Source organism: Rhinolophus hipposideros, assembly GCF_964194185.1.
Source record: "Rhinolophus hipposideros genome assembly, chromosome: 13".
NCBI classification, from domain to species: domain Eukaryota; kingdom Metazoa; phylum Chordata; class Mammalia; order Chiroptera; family Rhinolophidae; genus Rhinolophus; species Rhinolophus hipposideros.
Genome location: NC_138059.1, coordinates 60,592,198 through 60,611,048, shown reverse-complemented (window position 1 = coordinate 60,611,048; position 18,851 = coordinate 60,592,198). Strand labels below are relative to the sequence as shown.

The 18,851-nt window shown below is 36.4% G+C and overlaps 1 protein-coding gene across 1 annotated transcript in view; it reads left to right on the top strand.

The window, feature by feature from the left end:
* The window catches only part of CYP7B1 (cytochrome P450 family 7 subfamily B member 1), a 168,550-nt gene that overhangs the window by 128,086 nt on the left and 21,613 nt on the right, over nucleotides 1–18,851 (top strand). Inside the window, exons 2-4 of the mRNA XM_081069920.1 lie at nucleotides 7,975–8,111; nucleotides 15,844–16,428; nucleotides 16,907–17,113. Coding sequence (XP_080926046.1) covers nucleotides 7,975–8,111; nucleotides 15,844–16,428; nucleotides 16,907–17,113 — 929 coding nt within the window. The remainder of the gene's footprint in view (nucleotides 1–7,974; nucleotides 8,112–15,843; nucleotides 16,429–16,906; nucleotides 17,114–18,851) is intronic.

The following is an 18,851-nucleotide window of genomic DNA, read 5'->3' as shown; positions in this document are numbered from 1 at the left end:
TAAGAAATTGCATTCATAAAACAAGGATGGAATGCAGTTTGTGTAAGGAATAATCAAGCGCACAAAAGAACTCTTGGAAAGTCGAAATCTAACAGTAGAAATAAAACAATCTATGATAGGAATAAAATCAAGAAGGTCTCTCATTAAATGGAACAAAAGAAAAAGTGATGGAAAATAGAAGAGCTGTATGAAAATTACAGGACCATATGTCTGACCATATTGAGAGAAATTTCAGAGAGTACCCAAAGAGATTGATAAGAATTAGTGATGAGTACACAGAAAACAAGGCAACAGAAAAGCAAGCAATTGAACACTACCTAAATAGTGATTATGGCATAAACGACAAAAACTGATTTCACAAAACAAGTGGGAAGATGCGCACATAAGAGGGAGTAGCCTAAGCAAAATACACTGTAAGAATTATGTTTAAAATATGTAAAAGGTTATCTTTAATAGAATTTGCAAACCTTGAGGATTTCTGCATGTGAATGTGATGCCATGTCTTCTGTGTTTCATGTTCTGATATTAATGATGATGGATTAATGATGAAGTAGTCATACATTCCTTTGATGCAATGACTTAAAATTACCAGCTATAGCTAGGAACCAATCTTTGGAAAAGAATAGTATGTTCCCTTTTGAAAAGCCCTCTAACTCATGACAAGATCAAAACATTGCTTCTCTCTGTGCCATGTGCTGTGTTACAAATGTAGAGATACTAATGTGCTATGTTAATTATTTATCCAATATTAAAATATGGTTATCGGGGTGGCCGGATGGCTCAGTTGGTTAGAACACGAGCTATGAACAACAGGGTTGCTGGTTCAATTCCCATATGGGCCAGTGAGCTGCGCCCTCCACCTAGATTGAAGGACAACTACTTGGAGCTGACGGGCCCTGGAGAAACACACTGTTCCCCAATATTCCCCAATAAAATTTATTTTTAAAAAATATGGTTATCAATTATTACATTATGAAGCAGATGTAACATATGGTTCTCAGGCTTTATTTAGCTTCTCACCTCAGCAAACCAGAGTACACTTTAATTCCTTTTCCTATAGTTCTGACGAGCTGTGTTTGATTATTTTAGTGCTATCCTTTAAAGTTTGGAACTGTTTCTTTTTTTTCCTCCAGATTTTATTGGGGAATGGGAACAGGACTTTATTGGGGAACAGTGTGTATTTCTGGGACGTTAGTGGGAAACTGTGTATTTCCAGAACTTTATTGGGGAACAGTGTGTTTTTGCCAGGACCCATCAGCTCCAAGTCAAGCTGTCCTTTCAGTCTTAGTTTGGAGGGTATAGTTCAGCTCCAGGTCCAGTTGCCGTTGTTCAATCTTAGTTGCACGGGGCGCTGCCCACCATCCCTTGCGGGAGTCAAACCAGCAACCTTGTGGTTGAGAGCATGCACTCCAACCAATTGAGCCATCCAGCCATCGGGAGCGCAGTGGCAGCTCGTTGTCTTCAATCTAGTTGCGGAGGGCGCAGCTCACTGGCCCATGTGGGAATCGAATCAGCAGCCCTGTGGCCCAGAGCTCGTGCTCTAACCACCTGAGCCACCCATCCACCCCTGGAACTGTCTCTTTATTGGCTTGGATTGATGAACTATCATTTGATAACTTTGCGTTTTTATATTGTTGGCATTGATCTCTGTATTGTCATTACCAAGGCTTTCTGGGCTAGTCCTCTGTTATAATTTAGTTTCCACAAAATGTGGGTTCTGATTTTTGATTAAACATTCAAAATCAAATGATTTAATCAAATGCAAGAAATGATGAGTTAATGGAATTGATATCTCTTCCATGGAGTCCAATCAAATCCTGTCTGTAAAATAAATTAGCAACCGATCATCTCAGAAATTACAAATTCAGTTGCATGGTTTTCTATTTTAATTAAGGAGTTGAAATAACTTTCAATTATGAATTGATTTCTCTCTTTTAGAAGTGTTTAGGCTGTTTAACATTGACTGGCTTTCTCCTAAGGTCTAGTTCTCTTCTGAGCTACTTTTGTTCCTTGGAGAGTGTTCGCACAGAGAATACAAAGCATGTAAAGTTATAGTTACTTTCAAAGTGAGAAGGTGTTTCTGGTTTCCCATTCCCTGACCAGCAAATCACTTATGGTAACCCTAAACTAAAATCTAAATTAGGCAAGTATGGGAAGTATGAAAGTAAATGGAAAATTTATTTAATTCTCCCATGAGGAAAGTACAGTGGTATGTACATTTTACAGGTAAGGAACCCAGGGTTAAATAAATTGGCCAGAGTTGCCAGACCAGTGGAAGTTGGCAGGTCCTGGGATCTAAGTCACACAAGTAGCAAAACTAATCAGGAGGCTATTGCAGCACAGCATGTGACAACTGATGAGAGCTTGAACTATGCCCTATTTACTCAGACTCAAGTTCATAAAGAAATCTACTCCAGTGTGAGGTCTGCTTGAAACTCAATTAAATTTTAAATGATAGCTTTTTAAAAATATGTGTTGACATTATTTCCATGGTACCAACCTGGGGATCTCTTTCAGTTTTAAGGGAAAAAAAAAAACACCTCAATCATAGACTTCTCTGAGTAAAATACTACATGAATGTGGTTTGGCTTCTTATCCAAAGAAGCGTTTACAAATCACTCCCTTGATCAAGTGAATCTGCTAATGGAATTAGCTTAGAAGTCACCTTCTATAGACAAAGCTTTGTTTGTATCACGCAATTGCCGAGATGAACTGACTGCTAAAGATTCAACTGGAAAATGGCTCGCAGAGTTATGCTCTGGGGTTTGGAGATATATTTTGTCATGTTCATACTAGTTTTGCTCTGATTCCATGCTAGTGATGGAGAATGTTATAATCATTCAGCATTACTTGGTTTACATTGCCATAACATTTAATGTGTTGAGAAAAAGTGCTTGAACAGTGCATATCTCTGCTACCAGGAAATTAAATGAAGTTTTAAGTCAACTGCCATCCTGATAGAGCCAAAAAATTTCAAGAGTAAAGGCCTCATTTATAACCCGCAAAGTTGACAGACCTTTCTAGAGTGGTACCAAAGTTGCCAAAGAGCAGATCATTGAATCGTTGAGAGACTGAAAAGTGACATTTGTATCCAGGGATTGTTTATGAGACAGAGGTTGTGTGAACACCATATGCCAATCACACAGCATCAGTGGATTGCACAGTTATAGGACTTGGGGGAACAAGGGGAGGGAATGAAGGTTAAGCCAGGGTACAATGGAGATTACTTGTGGTCATGAATTATATCACTTTTCTAGACAGAGTTGGATTATGTTCATTATGAAAAGAGATTACAGTAAGTCTGATTTCTTCCAGTAAACAGATATTAAGCAGTTCATTTATGTTCAACATATGAATTGAGAGTCCTAAAGAATATGTGATTTATCATATACATGGAGGGAAAAATGAACCCGTTCCCTAACTACACAAGACACCCTGGGATTGTGTGAGTAAGTCCTATGTTTTGTGAGACAGACCTATGTTATAATTAGTGCTATCTACCCAGTAAAGTCCCTCAGCTAAATCCTCTACTTTTTTTCAACTACCACTGACAAGACTGTGTGGTGTGTATAACAGACTTTTACTGAATGTTTTGAGATTTTAAAAAAGGCCCCGTGGCTCCGGGGCCCGCAAACAACTTCTTAGGGTTGAAGATTGGTCATGTCTGTTTCTAGAAGTTCCTCCCCTCCCAGTTAGTCCTGCATTGTCCTTCTCACAGAGTTTCAGCTTACCGTGAGGTGGCCTTACTATTTTATCCCCTGTCCTTCCACTTCCTTTCTTCGTTTCTCTTGCTTCTTAACCCTAAACCCCCAAATTTATGTTTGTATCTTGTGCAGAGAAATTTCATTATCTTTTACACCAGGTTGTGCCCAGAGAACCGTATCATAACCAAAAATACCCAGTGAAGCGTTCTTATAAATGAAGGTAGTTCTTTCCCTGAGAAGGTCAGCTCTTTGCATAGAGTCTTTGCTGTCTCACCTGAAGTTATCACGTCCATGTATATCCGAGCATCTAAGAACCTCATTTAGCCAATAATTGAAAGAATGGAGAGATTTTTCCTTCAAACCTGAGCAACTCCATGAAAGATAGAGACGAGCAAGGAGGGTTGACAAATGAAAACATTCAGGCAGAGAATGGGCAAGCAAAACCACTTAGTGCAACTGTTTAGAAGATCTGAATATCAGGGAAAACTAATCCTGCTCTGTGTGCCAGCTACTTTCAAATACTCTAGCCTGAACTGTAAACCTCTAAGGTGTATATTAGTATTCTCTTTTTCAGATAAACTGAGCACCTACATAGCTAGTGTACTGGATTTATGTGCAGAAATGTAACTTTATTTCTCTAAACTGAACTCAAATTTCTCATGAGTCCTTATTTCTTCTGATGGCAGAAAGCACTGAGTATTTCCAGTGAGAAGTAGTTCAGTCACTTCTAGTTTAAAACTTAGTCTCCTTTGTGTAAATATTAAATGAGATTTTAGATTTTCCTTTCCCCTTCTTTTCTGTTGACCTGGTGAGTCCTGTCGTGCAGATGTTTACGTTGGTCATTTTTGGCTTCCCAGGGTACCTCCTGGCTAAGGTTTTCAGCGTGGTCCTCCAAGGTTGCGTCTGCTACTGAAGTGCCCGAATGGGTTTGAACTCCCACCTCATTTCCCGGCGAATCAATGCATGTGGTTCTGTGTTTTCTTGGCCCCACCAGGGATCTCACCGAGGATGCTGGTAGCCAAGAGTCAGCCATATCCTCCATCCGCTCTTCCTCTTTTGGGATCTTCCATCCATTGGAAGAGGTCCCCTCATCCCAGTATCCCAAAGAGCATGTTGATTCTCAATTATCAAGATTCATGGGGACATTTTTCAGTATCCTCATGCCCACACTGGAGCCCAGGAAGAGTGGAGGAATAGAGAGTGTTTGAGGAATACAGTTCTAAGGGGTACTAGGAGGCAAATTCCATTTTACAGTTAAGTCAAGCTTCCAAAGTCAAGGAAAAGTTAAGCACAGCAGATGCAGGAGTTCTTTGCTCAACAATAAACTTTGTTCAAATGGCCAGTATTAGAATCAGGCACTGCCATGCTCATCATCTGTGTAGTTTCTGAAATTAAAAACTTTTAATCAACACACACTTTTATTTTTCCTGAATTGGTATGCATGTATAAAGGTTTCTCACCACTTACTTCTGAGGTTGTTGAAATAACCTGGACTCCTAGCCTAGAATGACCAAAGGAAAAATAGAAAGGAAGAAATTGCTTTTACAAGGGTATTTTGCTGTGGAAAGGGCTGGGCTTTTAATGTCTACGGGAACAATGTGTGATAGGTCCCTAGCCAAATCTCTTACCTCTTTATTTAACTAAAGGTGTAGCATAAAGACGAACTTCACTTATTATTAGAGACCAAATATTTTGTGTTAACCCATGCTTTTCAACTTTAGATGCTTCTTTTTAACCAAAGAAAAATGTCTTAAATGTCTTTTCTATTTTATAGCCATTTTATGTACTTAGATTGTTCTCCACTGCTTGCTTCCATATAAATTTGGGCCGTACCTGACACTGCATAAACTTCAAGACATGTCCCACAACTTGTATGGAAGAAATTGTGAGCAGTGATGCAGTGGTTTATGCATAGAACTTGGATTTAATCCCTGAGAACCTTTGTAAAATCTAATTTGTATAATTTTTGAGATGTGTCCTTGTAGTCTCTCAAATAGTGAAGAGGATATTTGAGAAAGTGTATATTGTTTGAGTGGTATTAAGAGGAGTATGAACCATAGTTCTCGTTTATTTGTTTGTTTGTTATTTTTTGTTTTAGGTACTCATCATTGCTTCAGGACCTATCTCTTTTAAGCTTTGGAACTTGATCACTCCCAACAAACATTGGGCACCTTATCCCTTCACTCAGCCCTGGGAAATGGGTATTTAATTTTCGAAGTCATAGAGCGTGAGAGAGACAAATCACAGTATTTGTAGTGTCCCAGGTGTCAGTAGGCCTTTCTGGATCATTACGTTGATGTCTTTTCTCCCTAAATAATTTTTACGAATATATTCATAAAGACAGATTTCTGTTATCTGTCTTCAATGGGTCATAAGTTGAACTAGCACTATATTTTTTCCTGAAAATATGCAAAGTTGTGACATGTGCTTAATAGTTTTAAGCTTATTGCTGCCAAAATGAGCACAGCTGTAAGAAATGATGACCCTCTCGTCTTTCTAACAATACAATGGCTTCCTATTGTGTTGCCCTAACTCTGACCATTAAGTTACCAATCCCCTGGATTTCTGAGCTTCATTTTCTTCCCTCACCCCTCACAGAACCCTGTGAAGAATGCATTTTCTAACCAAATGACAACATAGAAGATGAAATTAGTTGCATTAAATTAGAATATGACAAAAAGCCTTTGAAAATCTTTGTCACAATACAACATTAACCAAAACAGAGTAAAAGTAGACCAAGGAAGAGAGTTAATATGTTGAAAGATCATGTTGTAAACTAGATCACCTGAAAATTTTGAAAGGGTCATTGATTGATAACCTGCATACTATGGCAGTTGCTAGCTTGGGGATTCTACTCTACAATCATATGTACAAGCTCTTATTTAATTTTTGGCTGTAAAAGTAACTGTTAACAATATTTTCTTGGCACATTCTTTTATAACATTTCTCAAAAAAGTGAGTCTCCATTGCTAACAGTTGCATTTAAGAAAATACGCGGGAAGGGGTGAAGAATAAGGTACACATTTCTATGCAATGTTTCTTGTCTCCCTATTTCTGAGTGTATGTATTTAAATAGCAGCATACATTTTGCAAATTAGTATAAAGATAAATTGTCTTCTAAAAACAGAAAGCAAAGTTTTGATACCTACTTCCTTTTATTTCTATCACACCTTGGACTTCTTTTGGTTTAGTTTCCCCCCCCCCCCCTGAAAGATCTGGTGTTTGTTGTTTAAGTCTAATTCCACCATGTTGGGTTATGGGAAAATAAAAGCTTCTGATAGCGTTCATCTAGCTACAAAAAGTATGATCATACAAGAGTATGATCATAATCTTGATCTTTGATTAGATCTGAGCTAGTAATATCTTGTGATTAATCAAACTGCGTTGCCGTCCAGGTACTATGTCATCTGCACAGATGGGACAGAGAATCATCAGAGTTCTCTTGAATATGTGTTTTAATCTCTTCTAGGATAAAATAGCTTTGAATTTTTTTTTCCTTTAAATCAGATTGAGTTCACCAAATAAATGACTAGGAAGAAATTTTGAATTCGTTTTGCTAGGCCTAGAGATCAGAAAAGAAGAAACTTGTTTTCTTAATTCAGAATGTTTCATTGAACATGCTGCATATGTTTAATAACCGCTTGTAAATTTAACAAATATTTCTATTCATTTGTAGTTTAAATGAAAATCATCATAAAAGAACATAACAAAATATACTTTGTGGGAATGATGTTGAGGTTTTTGTTCTTAACAACATAAAACATTTTTCAAGATTATTAATTGCCTATTGAATGTCAACAGTAATTGAAAAATTTTAAAAATAAAAAAAAATTTAAAGATTATTAATGACTCCTTTTCTAATGACGTAATTCCAGTCAAATCAACATCTGATAACAAGGAGCTTTCCTATGGCCACTGAACTATTAATAACGACCTGACATCCAACACCCAGAGTACAGCAAGAGCTCTCAGACACAAAATATTGACAGAATGCGTCTGTCATTTCAACCAGCCATTTGGCCCTTACAAGCCATAATTTCTTTAAAAAGTTGCTCACCAAAAGTCTGAATTGAACTGTCTACCCAGAACCACACATAGTAGAGTCTCAATAAATATATTTCTATGATGAGATAGGAGTCATTGAATAAAAGAATTGAAAAAAGCTGTGCAGTTCATCCAATGCACTTCTAGACTGGATTAATAACCCACATGTATTAAAATAAGAATGATTTAATTTATTTTCTTTTATCCTTTTTTTTTTTCCTTATAGGAGACCTGGTGAGCCTCCATTGATAAAAGGCTGGCTTCCTTACTTTGGACAGGCCCTGAAATTACAGAAAGATCCCATAGGTTTCATGAAAACTCTTCAAAAGCAACATGGGGACACTTTCACTCTTCTCCTTGGAGGTAAGCTGCACTTCATATATCATAATTTCTCACTTGTTCTTTAATGTCATTATATTTTTCTCTAGGCAAAATATAGAGTATTTGTATATTATTGTTTTATTTGTAGAGCTAATACAAAAGAAAACTATATTTTTTAATATAGTGATCCTCACATTAAAAAAATTAATTACAGAACACTCTTGAGGATACCTAAGGAACCCCACTCTCCTGCCACTGTCGCTTTGGTTTGGTTTGCCTTGGTTTCATGAATGGTTTTTAAAATGCTGGAATGTATTATTAATGGACTTCATTTTGTGGAGCAGTTTTAGGTTTATACAAAATTGATCAGATAGTACTGAGAGTTCCCATATGTCCCCTGTTTCCTTGATCATAGTTTCCCCATTATTAACATGTTATATCAACATTTCTTACAACTGATGAGCCAATATTGCTACATTATTAAACATCTGGGGTTTGCATTAGGGTCCACTCTTTGTGTTGTGCGGTTCTTTGAGTTTCGACAAATGCATAATGTCATTTATCCATCACTACAGTATCAGACAGAATAGTCTTCACCGCCCTAAAAATCCCGTGTTCCACATATTCATTCCTCTTCCCTTCCATCGGAGCCCCTAGCAACCACCAATCTAGAATGTATTTTTAATTTGAAATGTCATTATCCTTCTACCTTCAATAAAATGTTTGCAAAACAAGAGAGAAAAGAAAAAAATACACACACAGCAAGTTTACTACATACCCCAACTTCATAGGGCTAAGAAAAGAAGCAGGAATGTTGTTAGTTCATCCTCCTTTAAGGCTCATGCTGTCCAGATGTGTCACTATCTATTGCTACATAACAAACATCCCACAAATTTAGTGCCTTAAAACAACAACTGATGTTGCCTGAATGACTTGTGTGGCTTGAGTCATCTAGCTGCTGACGGGGCTTGATGGTCCATGGTGGCCTTATTAACACTCCTGGCTGGACCTCCCTGACAATATGCTTTTTCATCCTCAAGAAGACATCCTTCCATGTCAGCTAATGTTTCAAGAGAGTAAGAGGAAAAGTTGCAAGGCCTCTTGAGACCTAGGCTCAGTCAGATGTTACGAAATCTCACTTCCAGCACATTCCATCAGTCACAGCAAGACAAAGGACAGCCTGGATTCACAGGTAGGGAAATAGACTCCACCTCTTCCTGGGTGGAGTGGCAGAGTCACATTGCAAAGGAACACATGTAGAAATAGAGCAAGAATTTATCATGGCCATCTTTGCAAACAATCTTCCTCATCAGTTTATTACCTGGATTAGCTATTCCTTTTCTTGACTTTCGTTTATCCTGTCCGTGCTCTGAAAGACCGATCTCCTCAAACTAGATTATCCACACACTCCTTCACCCTCTGATTTCCTGTTGAGTGTACTGCTGAGAATGCAGGAAGAGGCCATGTTCCATTCTGGCATCTCTCACCGGGCTCTGGTAACACGGTTTAATTTCCTTCCTAAGAAAATTGAAGGCATCAGGTATGATCTCACTCAGATCCCCACACACCTACCAAATGTGCCATCTCTCACAACTGTCCTTACCACCTTTTCTCCAATTTCAAAGACGATTCAAGACAATCCATTTACCTGTCTCTGTGACCCTTACTTCCTGCTTCCTTTAGGCTGACATTTTATTATTTATTCCTCTCATGCATGTATCTTCATTTTTTTTCTCTTTTGGGTCCTTAACCTTAGGTTATATCAATGCTTAAGCTTCTCCTGTATTTTCCTTCTAGTTATAATATTATACTTTTTACTTCTTTTTTCTTCTCTTTGACATCCAGAGTTTTCAAGAGAGTTACCTGTATTTGCTGCCTCTAGTTGCTTATCTCCTAGAGTCCTCCGAAGCATAACCAGCTTCTGCCTTGCTGAGGTCAATAATGGGTCCTCACCTGACTAGACCTCTGTGCCTGGCTTGACAATGCTGATCTCCTATTTCTTCTTGAAACCCTCTATTCCTTCACTCTCTTGATGCTGCAGCGTCTGGTTCTTTCATCGATTTTGGGTATTCCTCATCTGGGTCATCGTTCTACATGCTTCTTTTCTTTGCTCAGCCCCCTTCATTTTCCTCTAACCAGACTTAGGATTTTATGTTCCTTTCTTAAAGAATTTAGGTAATTTCTTCTTACTGTAATTACTTTGTTGATTATCAAAAGCTACCTTTTGTATGTAGAGTTACTTCACTTCAGCACTACCATTTTAATGTAATTAGGAAACAAAGTGACCCAACTGGATGAAATTGTCAGCATAGTTGAGTTCTCACATAAGTAGGCTGTATTTGCTTCATCACAACTTCCTCCTTTGCCTGGCAGCTGGCAAGTCTCTTCCAAAAGTAGTTGTGCACTGTGATTTTAGAAAAATTGAAAAAAAAATTATATGTCTTAGAAAGAGAGAAATTGTAGTATATAACATAACCCTTACAAGGGTTCCCAAGATCTGGGCTCCACCTCTCCAGCCTCATCTCTTGCTACTGCTTGCCGTGTGCTTAATGCACCATTAATGCACCCAATTGTTTGAAATTTCCTCCTCACACACCATGGCCTTTGGTGCCTCTGTGTTTTCTCTTGTGTTTTTTTTTCTCCCTGCTGGAATATTGTACTTCTCTTTTTAAGTCGTCCTCAAAAGATGACTGACATGGACTCATCTTCTGAGACCATAGTCATATATTACTTTCTCCCAAAAGACTTCACTGACCATTCCCCTCCCCATGTTATATTGATGCTTCTTCTCCAGGCTCCTGTTACTCCCAGTATCACTTCTGTCATAGCATTTAAGAAATTGTGAATTTAATGCTAATTTACTTGTCTATTTCCCTTCATTATTTTCTAGCTCCTCTATTGCCAACATTTAGTCCAGAGCTTGGCACTGATTGAGTCACAATAAATATTTGATCAGAATTTCCCAGTACCTTAAAGCTGATGAAATACTATAGTACAAAAAAAGGTCTTAGCTGGTACTTATATTCTAAGTGGTTTCATAATATAAAGCTATAATCTTCACTTTAACAAACAGTCATTCTTACTTAAAAAAAATTAAACCTTAAGTTCTAATGAATGAGTAGATACAGCAAATTATTGGAATTTTTAGTTTTCCTTTTTAAATACATTACACAGAAGTAACCTATGATGATTAAGCAGAAACTTGGGGCAGAATTGAATAATTGTATTCACTTTTCAAAAAACAACTAATTTTTGCTGATACTTGATATCTTAGTCTTAGGCACTGAGAAGCTTGCTGAATTTCTAATGTCTAAATCATTTGACCATGGTTATATGTTTGAACTCAGCAGTAGACAACCACAGTTAAATATGTATACTGCTTCTCTTTGGCTTCTTACTAGAGTTTGAATAAATTCCTTTCAAGATATCCTATTAATGTGTATGGTTCTAATCATCCATATGTGAAATAGCTCATTTGAAAAATGTGAAGTGAGGAACACAGAGTCTTCCACCCTTGTCCCATAACATGATTGCAGTGAGTGTATGTTCTTACATGATGAGCAAATGATTGTCATCCCAAAAGGGCTCAAGGGCATGGATGTCATCTTAATAAAGAAATTTAAAAGTACATCTTTTCATGAGAAACCACGTAAATTCATGACCTGTTGCAGAAAATAGTTCTCTAACTGGTTTTGTGTGGTGGTTCAGCCGAATCATTTTCCCTAGATGTCATCCCAGTGAAGCACCATTGAACGTCATTGTCAACAGCCAGTGAAATCTCTCTAATAAGAGGGAGACTATGTAATGTGGTCATCCTCATAAAAGAAAAAGTTAGTTCATATTCCGCTCCTCCAACTAATATTTTCAACTTGAGATTTAAAAAAAAATTCTATTGAAGAACCAGCTATACATGGAGATTAAAAGCTTATAGTTGTGGAAAATTTCTTTAATATTCAAATTTATCTCATATTTGTTGACTGGACATTTCTATTCCAAAGAGTCAAATAGTTGTCCTGAATTCCCATGGGTATGTGTCTGTAAAGTACCAACTATCTGAAATGAAAACATCAAAGTTCAATTTATAATAGTCCAGATGTCAAACTTCTTATATATATATGAGATGTCCATGTGGAAGACCTAATTTGTTTTCTTTAACATTTACTGACATACTTTGCATCATGTAGCTTCATTTGCTGAAGGAAGCAGTTTTGAAGGAAGTGAGAAGGCTGGTGAGTTAGTAAAGGATTGTGTACAGGTTACATAGGAATGTTCGAGTTAGTATCTTAAGGCCCTTAAGCTCCTAAAAAGGGAAGAGAATGAAATTATTGGCAAAGAAGACATTAAAAATCTTGACCCTATTTCAAATTCAAATTTACTGCTGAAAAGGATGAATATAAGTGTGTGTATGTGTGTGTGTATATATATACATATATATCAGATATATATATATACATCAGATATATGAGATATATATATATATATATGTATATATATATATATATATCAGAAGTCAGCCCCATTTTGACATTTATATTTTAGACAAATGCAAACTCCGAAATTCTTTCAATCAATATTTTATATCAACTGCTGACAGCATTCTTTTTTCATTTGAAAACATGGCAAAGGATATTGTTTCTGCCTGTGATCTTTGTGAAATAGGAAACTTGCCTGTTGACACTTGGCATTCATTTACATAAAATCACACTGGAGGAAAAGTTAATTTTGCTCCAAGGATACATGGCCTTCAGAATAACTTTTCAGATCTCCTTTGTTAAGAAATTTAAATTCAGTTTATGAATGTATACGTGTTTTCCTAACTGTCTGATTAAAGATTACAAAGAACTCTGGTTTTGCATCGCACATTAGCAGATGGTAGACAGATGGTTTAAATTAATATTAATTTTGGAAAACTTAGCTTAAATTGTTTATACTGAAGATTAGAAGTTGGAAAGCCAGCTAACATCTCCAGGGTTATTAGTACTTCCAAACCCACTTGAAAAGCAAAATCCAGAAAATCAAAACATCTACTTTTAAAGCAATCCACATCTTACTCAGAAAGACAGTAGATAAAACACAATGCCTTGATGTGGAAGAAAATTAAAATAAGAATGAGAAAGAGAAAATACAGATCCTACAATGTAAAGAGCCTTGAGACGAATGAGAATTTTACCTGTAAACAGATTGCTCTAAACTGAACAGTAATGATTTTTAAAACAAAGAGCCTATATGCAGTAACTGCTTGTTTTTATAATTATTAATAATGGTTACAAACCAAAATCAGTTTTTCCACATTTAGCTTATATTCCTTTTATTTGAAATTAACTTTATAGTTTCTTCCACTATCCTCACCCCCAAAGAGAGATAGAAAAAGAAAAAGAGAAGGAATATACAGGTGACCAAAAAAACGTATACACATTTTAAGAAAGGAAAAGACTGTATTAAAATTGTAATACTCAATATATACCGATAACAAAAGACGATACAAGTCACGTTTGACTTCTGCAATTACAAGAGGTGCTCAAAGTGGTTACCATCAGCGTCCAGACTCTTCTGATTATGGCGAACTACTGTTGAGCAACATTGACCAAAGTGTTAACATTTCTTAAAACGTGTGTATATTTTATTGATGAATTAAAGACAAAAACTCTAACGTGCATACAGCTTCTCCTTCAGCAGGCCAGTGGTCAGTAGCTTGTGCTGTCATGACTGAATACAGTTTTGCCTTTCCACTTAGATTTTGATGAATGTAGAAAGTGCATAGGAAAAATTAAAGATATTCTCTAAAAGTTGTGTTTTACAAACTGAACGTTTTATACATTCTCTGAACTTTAGTGACACATTTAAAATAACTCTAAAGATATTGAGTAAAATCCTTTCATGTAGTGAAAGAGGAAAAATTTGACACACCCACCACCTGTAAAAATACACAGTTTTGCCTGAAATTGTCATTTGCAAAATAAGAGAATTAACTATTTTTTTCAATTATTTGTCAGACATATGCTGGAAATTGTAATTAATTAAGATTCTATGGGAAAGCAGGTGTCATAAAATATGCCCAAATGCAGTTGAGTCCTTTTTCCTCTCCCCAGGGGGCGGGAAAACATGAATTTATTTTGTAGATACAGCTTTGGGATCAGGCCAGAATAAGTAGTCATTTCTAGCTTTACCCTCGTTCCTAGATTGGCCCACTTTATTAAAGTTTTGTGATGCTATTGTAGTTATCATAAATAACAAATAAGAAGTTATTCATCTAAGAAAGCTACCCGCAAATACATGCACACACACAGAGGAATGATGAGGTGAAGAGGAAAGTGTAGATGATCTTAAATAATTCATGTCTAATTATATATTGTTTTTCTAGAGCACAATAAATAGGCATTAAAGTGTAGCAGCATCTAAACGTCATGTGTGTTCTTGGAAAGGAAAGACATAGTAGGTGCTATTATTGAATACTGTCTCCATCATACGTATAATTAGAAGGAGTATAATTAAATCAGTACTCTAGTGGGAGAAAAATTCGCACTTTGTTCGGAAAGGAAAGTGCATGGGGAGTGGGTGACTTCTTGCCACTATACAGGCAGCAAGATCTTGGCCCTTCACCTCTCTGGACTTTCTTCAGCTTTTTAAACTGTAAATGCCTGAGGAGGGGGCAAAGAAAGAGGAGGAGCTAGGAACTCTCACAGGTTCCTGCTGGTTTTGAGAGGCAGACTATAGGATGACTGTTCCTCAATGTGCCTTCTTATAAGAAACACTTGAGGCCCTTGTCAAAAATAGAAACTTGTAGGGTCCCACTGCCAACCCTTATGAATCAGAGGCAGGAGTCAGTATTTTTAACCAGTACCCTAAGTCTTTCAATCGGGTAAGGTTGGACAACACTGATATATGAGAAGATCAAATGTCACCACCTCTAAGAACACTTTCTGATAACTCCTGAAAGCAGAGTGAAGCAAATTCCACTCTCTATATCACTATCCATATGCTACAATGTTTTTTTTGCATCTTTATGCCTCAAGAGGAAAGAGATCCAACCAAGTGTCTATATCTCAATAAATTTTGAATGAATACATGAATGAATGAATGAATGAATGAATGAATGAATGAATGAATGAACAGTTTCTAATTGGGAATCCTATTTCAGTTACAAATCAGAACGTGACCTTGGACATTTTACTAAATCTCCTTGAGCCACTATTTTCTCATCTATAAAAATGAAAATGCTGGCATTTGTGGTTTGTTATTAGAGTTGAATTAGGCATTCATTTGTGAGTACCTACTTCATACCACATCTTCATTTATTTGAGTTAAAATGATTATATCCAACTAAAGCTACCAAGTATGAAAAAGCTCTTCATGAAGTGTAAATAAATAATCAATAATGGAATGTCATCTGAACAATTTGATTTGTTTGTTTGTGTTTTGTTTGTGTTAACGGAGAAGAAGTATGAAAAGTGTTTAAGTCAGGGGATTGTGAGAATATTTAAAGGGTAATTTAGATATTTGGGTACTTAGTTAAAATAAAAATTTGAAGAGTACACTATCTTTTAAAAAGTCATTAAGAATTTCAGGATTTTTAACTTCAAGCTTCTAGAGTTTTTCCCACCCTTTTCCATTTTAAAAAGAAACATGTATGAATGAAACGGATTTTTATTGAGCTTTGCACCTTTCCAGATAGCAGTTATTAAGATCTTTGTAATTTTAATTAAAATTGTTTCAAATTGTGGGGGTGGGCTGTTTGTTTTGCTACCAAATGAGCTCATCTTCTCATTTCTTTTAGGAAAGTACATAACGTTTATTCTGGATCCTTACCAGTACCCATTCGTGATGAAAAATCACAAATTAAGCTTTAAAATGTTTAGTAAGAATATAATAAGGAAAGCATTTTCCATCCGCAAGTTCATGACCAGTGAGCTCAACAATGAACTTCGTGACTGCTATCAACTTTTACAAGGGAAATCGTTGGACATTCTGATGGACAACATGATGCGGAATCTACAGGAAGTCTTTGAACAGCAACTATTTAAAACCACAAATTGGGACGTGACACACCTGTTGACATTCTGCACCTCAGCTGTATTTGAGGCTACATTTACAACCATATATGGCAAATTCCTTGGTGCTGATAGGAAAAAACTTATCACTGAACTTAAAGAAGATTTTTTAAAATTCGATAACAAATTCGCACATTTAATATCAGACGTACCTATTGAGCTTCTAGGAAACACCAAGTCTATTCAGAAGAAACTCATAAAATGCTTGACATCAGAAAAGTTAGCTAAAATACAGGGATGGTCAGAAGTTGTTCAAATGAGGCAAGGTATCCTGGAGAAATACTATACATCCAAGGACGTTGAAATAGGAGGTAAGAAATTTCTGAAGGATTACTTATTTAAAACAGAATAATTTACATTAGACCTTTGAAATAAAAAGACAAAATGGCGACCTTGAAAATTTTTATGCTCTTTCTAATTGGCTAATGATAAAATGTTTTACTCTGAAACAACCCTCTGTGGTAATTGATTTTTTTTTTTTTTTTTTTTTTTTTGCTGAGGTGGTAAAACAAGATACTTAATGGTGATAATGAGAGAGAGTATAACTAAGCTGCATTTACTCCTCTTATCTCATCCCCCACCTCCCCACATCCCCCCCACACACACACACATTACATTTTAAACTATTCTCATTAAGCAGAAAATTAGACTTCAGAAGCCTATTGGTCCTCATTAGCATGCACTGATCCTTGGCTGGGTCTGTGTCCTAACATCTTTTAATTAGCACACTGCAAATCTAATCAGTGTAATAAATGCTATTAATCTTCCTTTTCACTTATTTTCTCCCAGCACATCATTTAGGCTTTCTCTGGGCCTCTGTGGCGAACACTATTCCAGCTATGTTCTGGGCGATGTATTACCTTCTACGGCACCCAGAAGCTATGGCAGTGCTGCGTGATGAAATTGACCATTTGCTGCAGTCAACAGGTCAAAAGCAAGGGTCTGGATTTTCCATCCACCTCACCAGAGAACAATTGGACAGCCTGGTCTACCTAGGTAATTTATTTTTATCTGTTATGAAGAAAAGAAGGTTACTTCTCTGCAAACTCAGTTTATCACTCAAAGCTGTTTACCAAGAGGTGGAGGACACAGCTGCCTAATTGACATAATAACACCCATTTACATCAATTATAAATTATGTAGTTTATAGCTGTAGATACTTTCATTGCATGTAAACATGAAGGCCTAGGCAATTAACTATGCAAGGTATGCAAAAGGCTAGACCAAAGCTTTGCAATTATTTGAAGAAAAAAAAGTTTCTGCCTATTAAGTCGTTTGATTTTGAGCATCTGTTGGAGTGCTAATGCTTTCCAAACACTGCTGCTCTGTCTTGACAGGAAAAGTATTTGGGGCTTGAAAAAGAAAGTATTTCAGAAATGCAACTTATGTACAAAATGTATTTATTCTACCCTAAAATGGTGTCTGTATTTTTATGCAGAGATAAGGATGTTTTATACAGCTTGGAGTGTATGATTCTCAAAAATGTAATACAAGTGATTTCCACTGGAAGTTCATGATTTAAACACGCTTCGGGGGAAAGGGAAGAAAAAGGAAGGGAGGGAAGAAAGGAAAAGAAAAAGCAACAACTACAAATTACTCCATGTGAAATGTCAATGTTTTGTAAAATATTCACTGACTCATGAGATACACCCATGGTCACTATTTTAAGTACATTTTTGGTCCAGAGTGACTAAGTTTTTTTTCTGTTTCTAACACCTTTGTATGCCAGTGACGTGAGCTTTTGATGACAGTGGATTGCATTCTCCTTTAGTGGTTTTGATAAGACCACTATCTTTATGTGGTGAACTTTACTTCTTAGAGTTAAATTTCATATCAATACATTATTCTCCATTCCTTCTATATTGCCTTTTCATCTTATGGTATCCTTTACTATACAATATACCAAGTTCCTTTGGACTTGGTAGGAGTAAGTCTTGATGTATCTCTGTTGCTTCACTTCTTTGACAATTTAGGTATTTTAGCCCATATTGGCCTCCATTTTTTTATCTTTTAAATATCTTCCAGATTTTTTGGTGGGACCTTCTGGGTGCAAAGGCCCTACCGGTGTTGCTCAGTGCTGACCACCAGTTGGCCTTAAGAAGAATGGCCTAAGAGATTGTTCCCACTGGTTAGGATAAAACCCATCAGAGGCGATAGCAGGAAGCTTACCTTGTAATGGCAGTTGGATAGCTTGTTCAGTCAATTAGGAAAAATGTATAGTTTGCTGCTTTTGCCATATATTATCAAAGTAACTTTATATTTGCATGGAGAAAGAAAATAATCCCAATGCTATTAAAATGCAATTTTTTTCTTTTGAGAATTAGTGGGGGACAAATGCACAAAATTTGCATAAAGTTCTGGGTAGTTGCCTTTACAGGGATACATGGAATTTTCTGAGCAGGAGATTTATGGTTCTGTGAAGATGAAGGTTGCATTTCCCATATAGTCAAGTAATTTCAATTGCATTTTATGAATCAGATGATTTATACTGGAAAGTAGAGCAAATAAACTTCAAGGAATATGTGGGGTTTTTCTTTTTTCCATAGACAGTTATTATTCTTAAAAATTTGGTTTAAATTCATCAACTTTCCTTTTACTCTCAACCTCATTGCTGAAAGAAAAGATCATTTTAAAATTGTGGTATTAAAGCAGAAAAGTTTTAATATATTTGATCAGAAAACATGGTGAATTCCAGAGCTATAATTTGGGTCCATTTAAGTCCATAGCTGGAGCT